The 16373-nt window shown below is 35.9% G+C and overlaps 1 protein-coding gene across 1 annotated transcript in view; it reads right to left on the reverse strand.

Annotated features, from left to right (window-relative positions):
• Window positions 1-5425: 5425 nt before the first annotated feature.
• LOC103046011 (periphilin-1) overlaps window positions 5426-16373 on the reverse strand; it is a 30958-nt gene continuing 20010 nt past the window's right edge. Inside the window, exons 5-6 of the mRNA XM_007237029.3 lie at window positions 12833-12940; window positions 5426-7144 (exon numbers count right to left, since the gene is read on the reverse strand). Coding sequence (XP_007237091.3) covers window positions 6941-7144; window positions 12833-12940 — 312 coding nt within the window. The 3' untranslated portion in view covers window positions 5426-6940. The remainder of the gene's footprint in view (window positions 7145-12832; window positions 12941-16373) is intronic.

A 16373-nucleotide genomic window follows, 5' to 3' on the forward strand; every position in this document is an offset into this window, starting at 1 on the left:
GCCTCAGCCAGTATTTTCTTATTTAAACTGTGCAGTAAGTCACAGAAATCTCTGCCCATCGCCATTCCCCCAGTCCAATTGCCAGGTATAGAACCAACAGCACTTAAACAGTATGCTGTCTCTATGGAAACAGTTGAGTTGGTTCTAGTAAAGACTCGAAGTGGGAGGTCAAGAAAAATCTCAGATAAGCGAAGGAAAGGGATGGTGAGAACAGTCATAGTGAACCCACAGACCACAGAGCAGCTCCAAAGACCTACAGCATCATCATCTTGCTGCAGATGGAGTCACTGTGCCTCGTTCTACTATTCAGCGCACTTTACACAAGGAGAGGCTGTATGGGAGAGTAATGCAGAAGAAGCCTTTTCTGAGCCACAAACAGAGTCGCTTCAGGTATGCTAAAGCTAAATCACATTTGAACAAGCTAGCTTCATTTTGGAATAAGGTGCTATGAACTGATGAATCTAAAATTGAGGTATTTGACGGGCAGTTATTTGTGCATGGAGGAAAAAGAACACAGCATTCCAAGACAAACACTTTACTGCTCCCCACAGTTAAATGTGGTGGAGGTTCATCATGCTGTAGGGCTGTGTGATCAATGCAGAAACTGGGAATCTTGTTAAGGTTGAGGATCGCATGGATTTCAGTCAATATCAGCAGATTCTTGAGAATAATGTTTAAGAATAAGTGAGAAAGTTGAAGTTAAAGCGCAGAGGCTGGATTCTTCAACAAGACAACGACCTTAAACACTAAAACACTCCTTAAAATCTACTAAACATTCATGCAGAGGAACAAGTACAACGTTCTGGAATGATCATCTCAGTACCCAGACCTGAATTTTATTGAAAATCTGTGGTGTGATTTAAAGAGGGCTGTTCATAATTAGAAACCATCAAACCTGACTGAACTGGAGATGTTTTGTAAAGAAAAATGGTCCAAAATACGTTTAACCAGAAGCCAGACTCTCATTGGAAGTTATAGGAAGAGTTTAGAGGCTGTTATTTCTGCAAAAGGAGGATCTAAGAAATATTGATGCATTTTTTTTTGTTGGGTGCCCAAATGTATGCACGTGCCTAATTTTGTTTAAAGAATTATTGCACACTTTCTTTAAATCCTATAAACTTTGTGACCCTTGTGACCCTTATAAATCCTATAAACTTAATTAACGTCTCAAATATCACTGTGTTCTTCTACTATATTATATATTTAACTGAAATTGCTGATCCGAACAACCAAAGATTTATAAAGGAAAATCATGAAAATTATTAGGGTCCCCAAACTTTTTCATACCACTATATATATATATTTACTGATTATCTACAGTAGTAGATAATGACAGGATCCTGCCCACAGAACACTGCCTACAGGATGCTGTTAGTGGACTATTCTCAGTACAGCAGTGACACTGAGATGTTTAAAAACCCCAGCAGCACTGCTGTATCTGATCCACTCACTGTACCAGTACAACACACAGTACAAAACTCCTCATAAACCACCACCACCATGCTAATCAGTGCTGGTATTGAAGAACAGGGGAAAAGGAGGAGGATAATAAAGTATGCATTATAATTAAAGAACTATAAAGTGCTCCTATATGCTCAGTGTAGCTGAAGAAATGGAAAATGAGTGTAGAAACAAGATGGTGGTCATAACGTTACGCTTGATTGGTGTAATTAAACTTCACAAGGCATCTTGCACTTGTCAGCTGTTAGCCAGACCATTATTTATTTAAGTGATGTGTGATTAAAATCCGCCCGTCATTTCCAGCTAATGCACTGTGATATAACCACAACTCTTCTGGAACACGGCTGCAGTCACTTTTTTTTTTTTTTCAGATTGATGTACAGTAATGATATCTCAACAAATCACCCAGAACTGAGTAACATTCAAATACACCACCCATCAAGAAATACAGCTTATGAAGTAAAAAAAATAAAACATGAATCTTGAGATCACTGAAGTGTCATCTATTTGGACAGCTCTTTTAAAAAAACAATAGCTGACATTTGTTAAAACTATTAAATCTATTATTAAAAACAATACCATTCTAATTTTTTTCTATTGTCTGTATTTCCTACATTGTAACTGAATAGTGAAGTGATTCAGACTATAAAGGAACACATACTGAATCATGTAGTAACTTAAAAGTGTTAAACAGACCAAAATACACTGTGAAACATTTAAATGGAACCAATGCTATTTCTTTCCTGGGGCGGTCCTGATGAGTGCCAGTTTACTCATTATAATGTTTTTGATGGTCTTTGTGGGGACTGCACTTGAGGATAATTTTAAAGCTCTTATACGTCTTCTGTTCTGTTTCATTTCTTTTAAGTATTTTTTCTTCACTTAGTTGAATATTTTTTGACATAATATGGATTATAGCATTATTCAAATAGGGATAATTACTGTTTACCAACTCTACCTCTTCACAACTTTACAACTGATGCTCTCAAACATATTAAGAAATTCAAGTATTTAACTCTTGACGAGTTTAGCACAGCTGTTAACTGAAAGCCTGAATTTCAGGTGACTCTACCTCATAAAGCTGACTGAGAAAATCCAGCAGAGATGTGCAAAGCTGTCTCTATCTAGGCAAGCGATGCTACTTTGAAGAATGTAAAATATAAAACAGATTCTGGTTGGTATAACACTTTTTTGTTTATTAAATAGTTCCATATGTTTTTCTTCGTAGTTTGGATGATTTTGTATCACACTGCGATGCAGAACATTTAAAACAAATATAAAAACACTGTACAAGATTGTGGTTAAGTGCTAAATTACATTTTTTAAATATAATTATATTATAATTGTATTTTGTGTATTTTGTGAAGATCCTCTCATTCTGTAATCTTGTGAATTTTGATCTTTTGATATCAGTGACATCAAAACCTTTTTGTCACTGATAAAGTTCTATTTCTAAGGGGCTAAAGAGACTTACTGCTGCACGTTCAGCAATTAATAATTATAATTCCACCTAATATTTAATCATATTTTCTTCACACTTATCTGAGGTAAAGCTTGAGCTGGCCATCTTGTCAGGGTAAAATATTATTATATTTAAAATAACTTCATAAAATCCAAGTAACTGTTCTTTTTTAATTGAAAAAGAATCAGGTCTTGCGACTCTAAATCAAATGAATCAATTGCAGCTCAGCATAACAGGCCAATAAAATGTGGGGTTGATGCTGCAGTTGGTCAGGTCTAGGTTCAGTAACAGTACGTGCTGAAACAATGAGTTCAGCTGACTACCTGAATATACTGAATATAGAGCAGGTTATTCCATCAATGCATTTTTTTCTTCTCTGATGACACGAGCATATTCCAAGATGATAATGTCAGGATTCATGGTGCTGGAATTGTGAAAGAGTTCAGGGTTCAGGGAGCATGAGATCATCATTTTCACACATGGATTGTTCACCAGACCTGTCCAGACATTAATAAGAACCTTTTTTAGTGAATGTGTGAATGTGTGCTGCAATCAAAGCTAAAAACGGTCCAACCAAATATTAGAGTGTGTGAACTTTTTTTTGGCCAGGCAGTGTAAAAATGTAAATTGATTTGATTTATTTATTTAAATAACAGGGTCAATACACACTAATCAGCATCCTTATTTCAAAATGTAAATGTGCCAGATTTAACCAGATGTCTAATTTTCATCTGCTACTCCTGGGCAGGTTCTAAATGTTCTAAAGAAAACTTTAGTCTTACACAACAGTGTAAAGTAGAAATAATTAATAAAAAACATGCAAGTTACATAAAATACAGCATAAATCAAAGTCATTAGATTTGATTAGATTTCTGCTTGCTCTATTTCATCTGAAATCTTAAATACAAATATGATATATAGCCAAAAGAATTAAAGGTTTTGGTGATTAAAAAGCAAAGTATTTTGATAATGACCCATTTAAAAAAAACATAACTAAGAAAAACAACGAAAGTAAAAGAACATGCAGCAGCTCACAGTAATCCAATCTGGGCTTAGAGTTGTTTTAAACTCTAGTTTAAAAAAAGTTTGAATGCAGAAGAATCTCACTGAAAAATTAAGAAACACGAATGAACGTACTGACTGGTCTTGTTTCCTCTGAATAAGTTGTTTCTTAAGTGCATTTCTTCCTCTGTTTTTAGCTACGTAGATGCTAATTTCCTGTCATTATCCTTCTTAAGTGCTCGGATCACACCGTGAGCCATTTTGGCATTTAAACCAACTTGGTAAAAAGCCTTGTTTGTTTTGCACCTGTTCATTGTTTTAATCCTCGGGGGGAAAGTGAAATAGCGAGCGGGTTTTATGAGTTTAATGGGTTGCAGGTTGTTGTCCTGCTCAAAAATATGCCTTTCTATTGCAGCTGTTCTACAGCCTAGTAAAAATGAAGCACCTGTGGTATTTGTAGATGACAGATACACTACCAGTCAAAAGTCTGGACACATCTCTTCTCATTCAGTATATTTCTCTGTTTTTATGTTTTTTTTTTTTACATAGTAAATTTAATATTTAAGACTATATTAAAGCTTTACAGGAACACATGCTGAATTTTTCTGTTAGAATATGTTTTATATTTTAGATTCTTCTAAGGAGCACATTTATCTTTGAGGACAGATCTGCACACTCTTGGCATTTTAATCTCAGTGTCTTCATGAGGGAGAGTCACCTGGAATAGTTTTTTTAGCTTTTTGAAGGAAGGAGTTCCTGGATGTGCTGAATAATAGCTGCTGCTTTTCCTTCTTCACGCTGTGAAGCTCCAGCTCATCCCAATAAAATCACCTCAAATCACCATCTCAGCTCATCAGGTTTAGATCAGGGGATTAATGTGGAGGACTAACCCTTTTTTTACAGTTTACTATGTAATTCCACATGTGTCTTTTAATTGTTTTCATACCTTGAATATTAATCCACAATGTAGAAAATAAATTAAATAAATAAATACAGAACAACAGTGAGAAGATGTGTCCAAACTTTTGACTGGTACTGTAATAAAAACGTATACTGCAGGCAGACGCGTGGAATATAAAAACAAGCCTGTAACCAACCACTAACTAACCACTGAGGTATTGTGGGCATTGATCATCCTGACCAGTCAACAATTAACACAAGGCTGTCTGGATAAACAGGTATTTTTCAAGCGTTAATTAAATGCTTATTAAAGTAATGCACTTCAATCCATCACCAACTTACACTTCATGGACAAAAGTATTGGGACACCTGCTTATTCGTTGTTTCTTACAAAATATCAAGGTTTTAAAAAAAGAGTATCTACTTTTGTTTTCTTTGGGTGGCACAACTGTCTAACTGCCTGATTGTCAGCACAGGTTCAGAATGCTTGAAATAGTAAAAGTCTTTACCAACATAAGCCGTGAAAATGTAATAATTGATGGGGTGGATCTTGCATAAGCACAAATAATGTTATCACTTCACAATTTTTTTATAATTGCTTTATTTCATATTTTTTTACACGTAACAGTAAACATAAACGTTTTTTTTTTCTTTATACACAATTTTACTTTAGAACACCATGTAATAGTTGTTTTTGTTTACTCTGTTTTAGGCTAAAAGCTTAAAAACAAGGGTATGAGGCAGTATATTTGTGAATCACATCAAGTAATAACTATGCTGTAGCTGCTAATAGCACATCATATTAATATGCATACATCTCCTCTTTCATTCATCACCAAGTCAGGAGTTTTCCAGCATGTTATTAATTGTAATTTCATAATGTTGAGTGCTGTATTAAACGGAAAACATTATTGAAACCCATATTTTGATGTAACAAAAATGTGCTAAATTCTTAAAAGACACCACTGTATTATAAATCATTACATCCTTAATATTTACAATGTGCTATTTCGTTATCCAGACTATTGAAGCATTTTGTTTATTCACCCTATTTTTTATTATATATTCCAACAACTGTCAACATTGTTATTTACTACTGCATCTCAAAAAATTCATATAACTGAAAAGTAACTTTATTTCAGTAATTCAGTTCCAGCTGATGATATGTCTCTCCAAACCATCACTGATCATCAGTAAATTTTACATTTTATTTGTAAAATAAGGAGATCAGAGTCTGGAGGAAGAGTGGAGAGACACACAGTCCAAGCTGCTTGAGGTCTAGTGTGAAGTTTCTACAATCAGTGATGGTTTGGAGAAACATGTCATCTGCTGGTGTTGATCCACTGTGTTTTATTATCAAGTCTAAAGTCAGTGCAGTTTTGTTTTCACACAAAATCTTACAGCACTTCATACTTCCCTCTGCTACTGACAACTTTTATAGAAATGCGGATTTCATTTTCCAGCAGGACTTGGCACACTGCCCACACTGCCAAAAGTTCCAATTGATCTTATATAATATTCTAATTGTCTGAGACACAGATTTTTGGGTTTTCATTGGCTGTGAGCCATAATCATCAACAATAAAAGAAAATAAACTCTTAAAATAGAACTCTTAAAACGTAATATATGAGTTTTACATTTTGAACTGAATTACTGAAAGTAATACAGTAACTTTTTAATGATATTCTAATTTTTTGAGATGCACTAGTATTTATATAAATCTTGCACTAATATCTACAATCTCAGAAGCGAAAGGAGAGAAAGATACAGCATTTGTAAAACATGAATTCTCATCCTCACGAGCTGCTTGTTTTTGTGCTGAAACACTTTTAGCTTTGCTAAAAAAACGCCACTGTTGGACGCATGGATAGTAGTCATGATCTGCACTAAAGCACTGAGATAAGTGATGTATTATTTCCAACAACACACCTTTTCCCTTCACATAAAAAGTGTCTGGACAGGTGCTTTCAACTTTACAACACCGCCCATCACGTTAGCTGATGTGACGATAACGTCGCTCCCCTTCTTCTACGACTATTTCCACCTCCAGTCTCTTTTATTTTACTCCAGTACGTTCAGCAGGAGAGGGACTGTCCTCAGGTCAGTCTGCGCAGGTCAGTGCGGCTGCGGGACGGGCAGCGTTCCCGGCTCTCTGCAGTCGTACTCCTGGATGAACTGCTCCATGGCCTCCACGCAGCGCAGGCCGATCTCACGCAGGTTCTCTCTTAGAGACGACTGGATAGACCTCTCCAGAGTAGGGTCCTTCGCTACCAGCATCTTCACCACAACACCGAATGTGTCACAGTCACGCCGATACACCTGTGAGATACAGATATACGAGAGCAGGCTGAATTACTGTAGGCTTATAATTGTTTTTTACAATTAGAGGATGTGAACAATACACATGAGGTATTTTTGACTACTATAAATGTGTGCCTCTTTTACAGGTCAACTGCAGAAAATGAAGAACTGCAACCAAAACTACATACAGCTTTATCAAAATCAAACTTTTACACCAAACATCTTCATCTTCAACACTTCATTCTTATTACCATATTTCTGTCTAACCAACTGTAACACACTGCTGATCATAATGTAAAGATCTCTTATCTATAGTAAACTTTACTATAATAATACAATAGATCAAACTGTAGAAAATACTTCTGATTGTTCACATACACACACACACACACACACACACAAACACACACACATGCTGCTGTCATTTCTCACCGAACAAGTCAGTGCAACATATGCACAGCAGATATATTTACAGTGAGGTGAACAAAAATAAACTCGCGAAAAAAAAGATATTTATATAGTGATTAATACCCAATTAAAGTGGTAATAATAATCAGACATCGAGCTGTTTGTGGTCAAGTGGCTCATATATTAGCCAATTAGCTGATGTTGCGTGATTCTGAATGTCAGTGTTTTAATAATAAATCATGTGACTTTATATCAGACTGTTGTGTGTGTTGTGTAAGAAACTGAGTTCAGTGTGTTTATAAAGTGTTATTTTGAATTGTAAAATGTGTGTATAGCAGTAAATGTGTTTATAGAGTGTTGAGTAGAGACTGGAGAAGAGGCTATATCCTCTGAGTGTCTCTGAGTCTCTACTCAGAACGGTCAGATTCCCGTTTAGGAAAACATCAGCAGCTCCCACCAAACCTGCTAATCTCTCCAATCAGACAAGCTAAAGATATCCCTCACTGAATTATCTCTCTCTCACACACACACACACACCTTACTCAATTACCAGTAAAGAATGCTGGGTCTCTGGTGACAAAGGAGACAGTGTGAAAATGTGTGTGAGACACACACACACACACACACACGGTCACACATAAACACATATTACTAATTCATAAGGATTACTCTGTGACCTTTCCAACACTTTCACACTTCCACTGAATGCAAACTGTCTCTCTCACTCACTCACACACACACACATACACCCACACAGCCACACACACATACACCCACAGAAACAAAAACACACACAGACTTGCAATGCATCTGGCACACACTTTATTTCTCAAATACTCAAATGCTAATTTGATGGAGATTTATACAATTTTAATAATTAAAATGTAAAGTGCACCAAAGCTCAGAAACAACGCTAACAATAAAAGAAAAAAACAGTGTTTTTTTCACCAAGATATCTGACCTACCATAACAATAAAACCACTGAGATGTGGACATTGTGACAGGTTTTTTTTTTTTCATTATTTTTAAATGTTTTGTATTGTAGATATATTGTATACATTTTCTGCTGCATTTTCTCAGTCAGCTTTATGAGCTAGAGTCACCTGGAATTCAAGCTTTCAGTTAACAGCTGTGCTGAACTTATCAATAATTAATTACTTGGATTTCTTGCCCTTTTATAATTAGTTTGAGAGCATCAGTTGTAAAGTTGTAAAGAGGTAGAGTTGGTTTTCAGTGAATAGCTCTACTTGAGTAATGTTCTAATTCAGATTGTGCTATATTATACTACCCAACTAAGTAAAGGAAAAATGACTTAAATTATTTTAAGAAAACATTAAGGTCAGTTGATCCAAAAAGAAGGATGTCAAGAACTTTAAAAGTATCTTAAAATTCAGTCACCATAACGACCATCAAAAACATAATACTGATGAAACTGGCACTCATCAGGACCACCTAAGAAAAAGAAGAGCAAGAGTTCCCTCTGTTGTACAGGATAAGTTCATCAGAGTTACCAGCCTCAGAAACCACAAGTTAATAGCTTAACCCAAGATAAGAGCATCTAAATGCTTCACATAGTATTTTGGTTTGTTTAACTCTTTTAAGTTTCTACATGATTCCTTATGTGTTCCTTCATAGTCTGAATCACTTCACTATTCATTTAAAATGTAGGATAACATCATGAAGGTGAAGAAGGTGTGTCCAAACTTTGACTGGTTCTGTATATCTATAGAGCTTCACTGCTTTCTCTTTCATTTTAAATTAATACTTAAGGAAATATCATAAAAAAAATTTAATCTTACAAAAAAAAAATGTTGATCGGCGCATGCGCAGTGCCATAAAGAAGCACATATCGATGGGTAGCATAATTTGACAGAACAACGGTTCCCCCAAGCCGCTCGCACAGACCCCAGCTGATTTGCACAGCACCTTTCCCGCTAACCGTAATAAACACTGCTGGGAAAAGTTTAGCTGCGCTAAAATGGAGAACAAACTATGCGTGATAAAATCAGCGGAGCATAAACACAGCGAACATTATGAGGCATTTCTCTCACCACCAAGACTTTCAGAAAGGTAAACTCTATTTGTGGACGCAGGTTAAGCACGTAAAGTAGTGCAGCTCTGTTAACTAGATTAGCTAGCTAACTAACTTGTTAGATACCCTAGGCAGTTTGATATGTCTCTAGTTTAGTTCAGCGTTGTTTAATGTCTAAAAGGGATCTATGTAATCCATGATCATAAACTAAGGTATTTAGATTATATTCGCCTCAATCGCCTGTTAAAATTGTGCCGACAGACGCATTTCATTCAGCTTTCAGTGAATTTAATATACTATTAATTAGGCATTTATACATGTTAGTTATTTATTTAGCATATAGGATAACAAACACATTTCTTCTCCATTAACCTTCACTGTTTTTCAGAAAAACCTGAAGGCAGAATTCTGTCAAAGAATTTATTTAGGTTGTACAGGATATGTTTATCAGAGTTTAGCAGTTTAGCACAGTTTAGCAGTAACACACAATGGCCTCAAATGTATTGGGACACATCTGTGTTTTCACTGTTTCTACTGAAATCAATGGTATTAAAAAGATTAGATTGTTGTGTTTGTCCATATTGATAACTACACTAATTTGTATTAATGATTTTTTAAATATTATTAATGATTTTAAAAAAAGAAAAGGCATAGATGATAGCAAATCAAAGCTTAGAAAAGCATAATAATGATAAATCATTATCATGTCGCGCATCCTGACTCCTGTGGTAAGAAAATGGCCACGAATGAAGAGCTAGAGAATGTCTGACACAATGTGAGTGGGCATCCAGCACGGTAAGTGTAATAAAGAGGGGTCAGTTCTTGTGTAGAGAAAACATACCGAATACACACACTCAGGAAATTGAACTCTCATTTTTTTAGACACTCACACACACACACACACACACACACACACAGTCACAGTCACCCACCCTCATCAGTGCAGCAGGAGTGGTATGAAACCCTATTTATATCTATTTGTTTTTGCCTGCTATGATGTTTGATCAGTGTGTTACATAAAAGCATTACATAGCGGGTTACATAAAACACCACTGAATGGTGCAATCCACTGTCAATCAACACAGTGTTTTTTCTCAGCAAATATTTTTTTCTCAGCGTGAAATCCTTGAGATGTGTGTGTGTATCTGTGTGCATGTCCTTCATTGCACAATTTATGCATTTTGTGATTTGTGTCAGCATGGACCTGCACCCGCATCACTTCAAAACAGCATCTCTACCTCACCTGCAGTAAACACTGAGATTGGAAGACAGGTTTTGCTGGATTTTATATTTTGCTGTTTTCCTACTGCCTGCTACCTCAATTAATCCACTTTACTGAACTAAACTGGCTTTTGTTGGTAGTTATTACCTGCTTTGCTTTCTGCTACCACAGCTCCCCTCTGAATTAGAGGTGTGTGATATATCTCTATATATCATCTGTGATAATATAACGTAACTGCAGTGTAAACAATGTGTTATTAAGCTGTTATTATTGAGTATGGTAATCACTGGGTAAAAACAACAATCAAAATGCCTTTACTCCACATGTTCACCAGGTCAATCTAGAGAGACTTTCTGCACGTCCCAAAAACACAGGGAATTAAACACAAAGTGATGGAGACAATCTTACCAGTCTAACATGTTTTAACATGTTTTGCACTCTTTCACCATCCACCAATCCAGGAACCTTAATAGACTATGTCTAATTTTACACGCTGTCATTGTGAGTGGGATTAAACTTTCATCTGTTCTGCAGCTCAGAGACTTTACAAACGTCTAGTTTCTGCTGGATATCAGTATTGCGTCACATAGACTGATCTTCTCCATCCAATCAGCACTCAGCAAAGTTTTTTTTTTACATCTGATGCTGATGGCACTTGGCTTGCTTGGAAGTGACCTTTTTTATAGTAGTAAAAAGTACTAGGTAACCAAATTGCCAAAAACAGTCAATTCAAGTTGTGTAGGCACCAGGTGGTGGATAATGTAATTACTGTATATCTGTGTGTATGTATGTGGCTTCATAATAAAAGTCATCAAGGCTAGATCTCAATAATGCAAAGATGTATAATAAAAACGATAAGAAGATCTTGTTCTATTCACCTTTTTTATTTTATTTGGACTTTATTAAGTAATCTTTTTTTCGTTTCTAAGCATTTTACTCTTTTTTGGGAGTAGTTTAATATTTCCTTAAAATAAACTCATGTATGGCATGTATAAGAGTCTTTTAGATTTAGCTCGGGGAACTAGGCAATTGATTTATATGCTTGCCTTGTCTCAACGTGTCTGCCTCCCACAGCAGAGGACCCTGTCTGGTTCCACGTCTTTCAGCCAAGCACAGAAAGCTGAGGCTGCTGTGGACACAGGACCACCAATACAGGACAGTTGAGGATATGTTTTCCTATCAGACTGTTAATTTTTGGTCTAAATTTGAAGCTTTTTTATTTGTATGCTTGCCTGCAGAGTCTGAACTCGAGATTCACAGCATGAAAGTGCTGCTGAAAAATCTGCAGGAACTGTGTGACGCAATCATGTCAACATGAAGCAGAACCTCAAAGGAATGCTTCCAGCATCTAGTGGAATCCATGTCACAAATAATGGAGGCTGCTGAGGCTGTTTTAAGAGCGAAGGGAGGCCCGCCGTGCCCAGTATTAGTATACAGGGTAATAAAGTGAATGATTGCTATGTGTGTGTGTGTGTTTCTTACAGAATCTACCTGCTGCCAGATCACTTCAAAACAGCACCTACTGTCTGCCTTGTGGTAACCATAGAGATTGGACGACAGAAAGAGCGAGAAAAAGTGTGTGTGTGTGTGTGTGTGTGTGTGTGTGTGTAGCATAATTTTCATTCTGCTATCTGAGTCATACCCCCGTGTGCTTTGCTTGCTTTTCACCAGAGCAAAAAAAAAAAAAACACGAGCTGCAGGACGAGCTGCAGGACGAGCTCGCAGGGCGAGCTGCAGGACGAGCTCGCAGGGCCGAAGCTCTGTCTCTGGACCACCGAGGCGACTCCTCAATGTAATTGGGGCTGATGGAGCCGCCACAATTTATATAATCAAATAAAATAAATGATAAAATAAACCATTATTTTCTGATTGAAATTTGCTCAGTGTTTCCAGTGTTTTACAATAAAGGCCTTGTTCTTCAAGCTGCCCCTCTCTCAGGCCGATGAAAACATTCACTTACACTCACACACACACACACGCACTCACACACACACACTCACATACATACACACACACACACACACTCACAACTCTGCACACTCACCTCCTCTATCTCTTCTCTCTTTCTCTGGATGGCTCTGTTTCTGGCAGCTGCGCGAGTGACCGAGGAGAGAGAGTCTCTACTGTTGCATACCTGCCCTTCCTGAGTGACCTGAGAGAGAGAGAGAGAGAGAGAGAGAGAGAGAGAGGTGCAGAAAGAAAAAGAGAGATGTACACACAGACAGTAAGAGAGAAAAACAGATACAGAAAGAGATAGAAAGATAAAAACAAAAAAGATAAAAATGGAGAAAGATACAGAAAGACAGACAGATGTAAGGAAACAAAGAACAAGCACAAATAGACAAATTAAACGCATAAATAGAGAAAGAGTGAAATAAAGAACAAAAGACCGCAAACAGAAATGAAAAACATATTTATGAAAAGAAGAATTGATATAGAGTGAAATACAAAGAGAAAAAAGAGTGCAAAAGAGAAGCAGATACAGAAAGAAAAACAAAAACAGATACACAGAGAGACACAAAAGAGAAATACACAGAGAAAGATACAGAAAGACAGACAGATAAGAAGAGTGGAAAAAAACAGAATGACAAATAGAAAAAAAGGAACAGAAATAAATAGATAGATGTGAAAAAGAAAATTAATATAGAGTAAAATGCGGAGAGAGAAAGTGAGATACAGAAAAAGCAGAAAGAAAATAAAGATAAACAGACACAGTAAAATATAATACAATGAGAGTAAGAAAAAAGATACAGAACAAAAACAAAGAGAAACAGACAGACAGACAGGTGAGAAAAGAGGAGGAAGGAGAAAAAACAGACAAATAGAACAACAAACAAATAGAGAAAGAATAAATAAACATGAGACACAAAAATAGATACAGAGTTAAATACAGAGAAGAAAAGTACAGAAAGACAGACAGATGTGAAGAGGAAAAAATAGACAAATAAAATAATATAAATAAACAGAGAAAACGTAAAGAGAAAAGGAGAGGAAGCAAGAGACAAGAAGAACAAGAGATGAGGAGAAAAACAGACAGTGTGATAAAGAGAGAAAGAGAGGCAGAAAAAAGAGAAAATATGTAGAAAGATAGAAAATAGATAGAGAGAAATGCAGAGAGAGATAAACAAGTAAGAGAGAGAGAATAGAAAGATACAGAAAAAGAATGAGACAAACAAAATGGAATGATAAAGAGGCAGAAAAACAAATAGAATTGACAATAGAATAAAGATATATAGAAAGACAGATGTTTATAAATAAAAGATAAAAAAGAAAGAGAACAGAAAGATACAGAAAGAGAAAAAACGGGCAGCCAGAGAAAAAGAGAGTGAGAGATATAATAATAAAAGAGAAACATGTAGACAGAAACAAATACAGAAAGAGAAATGATGATAGCAAGAGAAAGAGAGAGAGAAAAAACAAAGAGAAAAAATTAATAGTAATAAAAAGTCGTGAGGAGAACAGATTTAGAAAGAGAGATTAAAAAGAAAGTGAGAGAGGGAGCGAGAGAGAAAGAGAGAAAGTGAGAAAGAGAGAGAGAGATGTTTAATTCTGAGCAAATAAATAATGCAGTCACAGCCTGATAAATCAATATCTAGTGTATCTAGTGATGTGGTAAATATTTGGACTCTGTTTAAACCCGTTTACTGAACAGTAGCAGTAGCTTTAATTTTACTTTAATAACACAACACACATTTACCACTACAGACCACATGACTTCAGGGGTCAGTGAGGTTAAGCACAACACTAGCCACAACACACCACTGAATAAATATATAAAATATGTGTTTGTCTTGCAGAAGACTAAAGATAATGTGCTTCTCTGCTAATGGACCTAATAATCCTAACTTTCTATATGTTCTCTTACTTACATAAGTGCTAATCTGACAAAAATAAGTACATAATATTGTTTAAAATGTTTTATTTTATGTTTTATCACTTTATTTATCATCTTATGTGGTTAATGTGATGCATGGGACTGACAAACTAGAAACAAAACAATATAATATTCTAATTTTATTACAAAATCAAATGTTTATTGGTAGATGTTTAGTTAAATTACAAACATACAGACCAGGGCAGCTCAAAAGACTTAAAGATCTAAAAGTATAATATTCGAGATCAGATAATGTTGGGAACCTTCGGGGGCAGAACAGACCAGCACTTTCCTCTGATTTAAAGGTCTCATTCCATAGTTTTTTCAATCATTTTAAAATGTCTACTTTGGTCTCTAGTATGAATAAATGCAATGTGAGCTGTTTTTTGTGACAAAAAGTGCTCTGGTGATCCTGTATAACAGTGTTTTATTCCTGTGGAGGAGTGGGAGGGGAGAAATGATAGGATTTCGGCTCTTGCTCATGAATATTCATACATGCAAACATATCACCTCTAATTGGCTAACAGCACTGTAAGGCAGTGAGATGGACAACAGTTAGAAACATTTTAAATAAAGACATTTTTACACTAATAACAGCCTTTGCAATGTTACGTTATGTGTAATGCCCTGCTGAGTGCAGTTCACCCTCTTAAGCTAGTTTTAGAGTCTATGTAAAACGTAAAATCCACCGGAGATCCTATGTAAACTATAGTTACACACAGAGGTGGGTAATCCAGGTCCAGAAAGTAAAGTTGGCTAAGCCCACGGTGGATTTTTGCTTTTAACTAGTGTAAACAGAACTGATCTATAGACAAATTCTAACTATTTGTTCCTTATCTCTAAATTATTGAGCAAAGCATATAAAACTGATGTGAACAAGAAAAGTGGATTTTAGCGGAAGGCCACCCTTAACATTCATGGCCAAGGAGAAATTGGGTGTGAAATGGACTTGGGGTGTAGTGAAACATGATAACGAGTAGAAGTTTGTAATATGGTTGTAAAATATTGATATTCTTGCCGATATGACAAACACTGAATATAGAAAAATATATTTCACAAATACACTACTGCAAAAAATAAATATTAAGGTTTATTTGGCAATACTATTGCATACGATATGACACACCCCCAATTGAGATTTTCACCAGATTATAACAGTAAGTAAGTCAATAATTTCCTCCCACAGTCCAGTGTGTGAATGTGTGTGTGACTATATGCCCAGATATAGATTGGCATCTGGTCAGCTGGGTCAGTCCTTCAAGTAGGTAGCCGTTTTCGGTTAAGAGTATGCTGTGTGTGATTGGCTGCCACTTCTTACCGCTGTGTGTGGGTGGATGAATGCTGAGTATAAATAATTATGTATAAAACATGATTGTAAAGTCTGTGGGTTGTAACTTCATTAATTCAAACTAAGTGCTCCTATATGATCAGTTGAGCTAAATGAGTATTAAAATATATGTTTTCTCTTTATGAAAACCTTTCCAGAGACAAAACAAATGTACACACAGGTCAATTATGGAATTCAGCTAGCACATTCTACTTAATTTAGTAAGTTGAGTTAATGGACACCAGTGGGTTCATCTCTAAACAACATTACATTTTTCAGGAATTAGATATTATTATATATTTACAGAAATAATATGTAAACTGAATAAATGTCGGATTGGTTATTCTCTGATGTAAGCTCCAGACAGCTGCGTAGAGTTAAAAG

Source organism: Astyanax mexicanus, chromosome 12 (genome assembly GCF_023375975.1).
Source record: "Astyanax mexicanus isolate ESR-SI-001 chromosome 12, AstMex3_surface, whole genome shotgun sequence".
NCBI lineage: Eukaryota > Metazoa > Chordata > Actinopteri > Characiformes > Acestrorhamphidae > Astyanax > Astyanax mexicanus.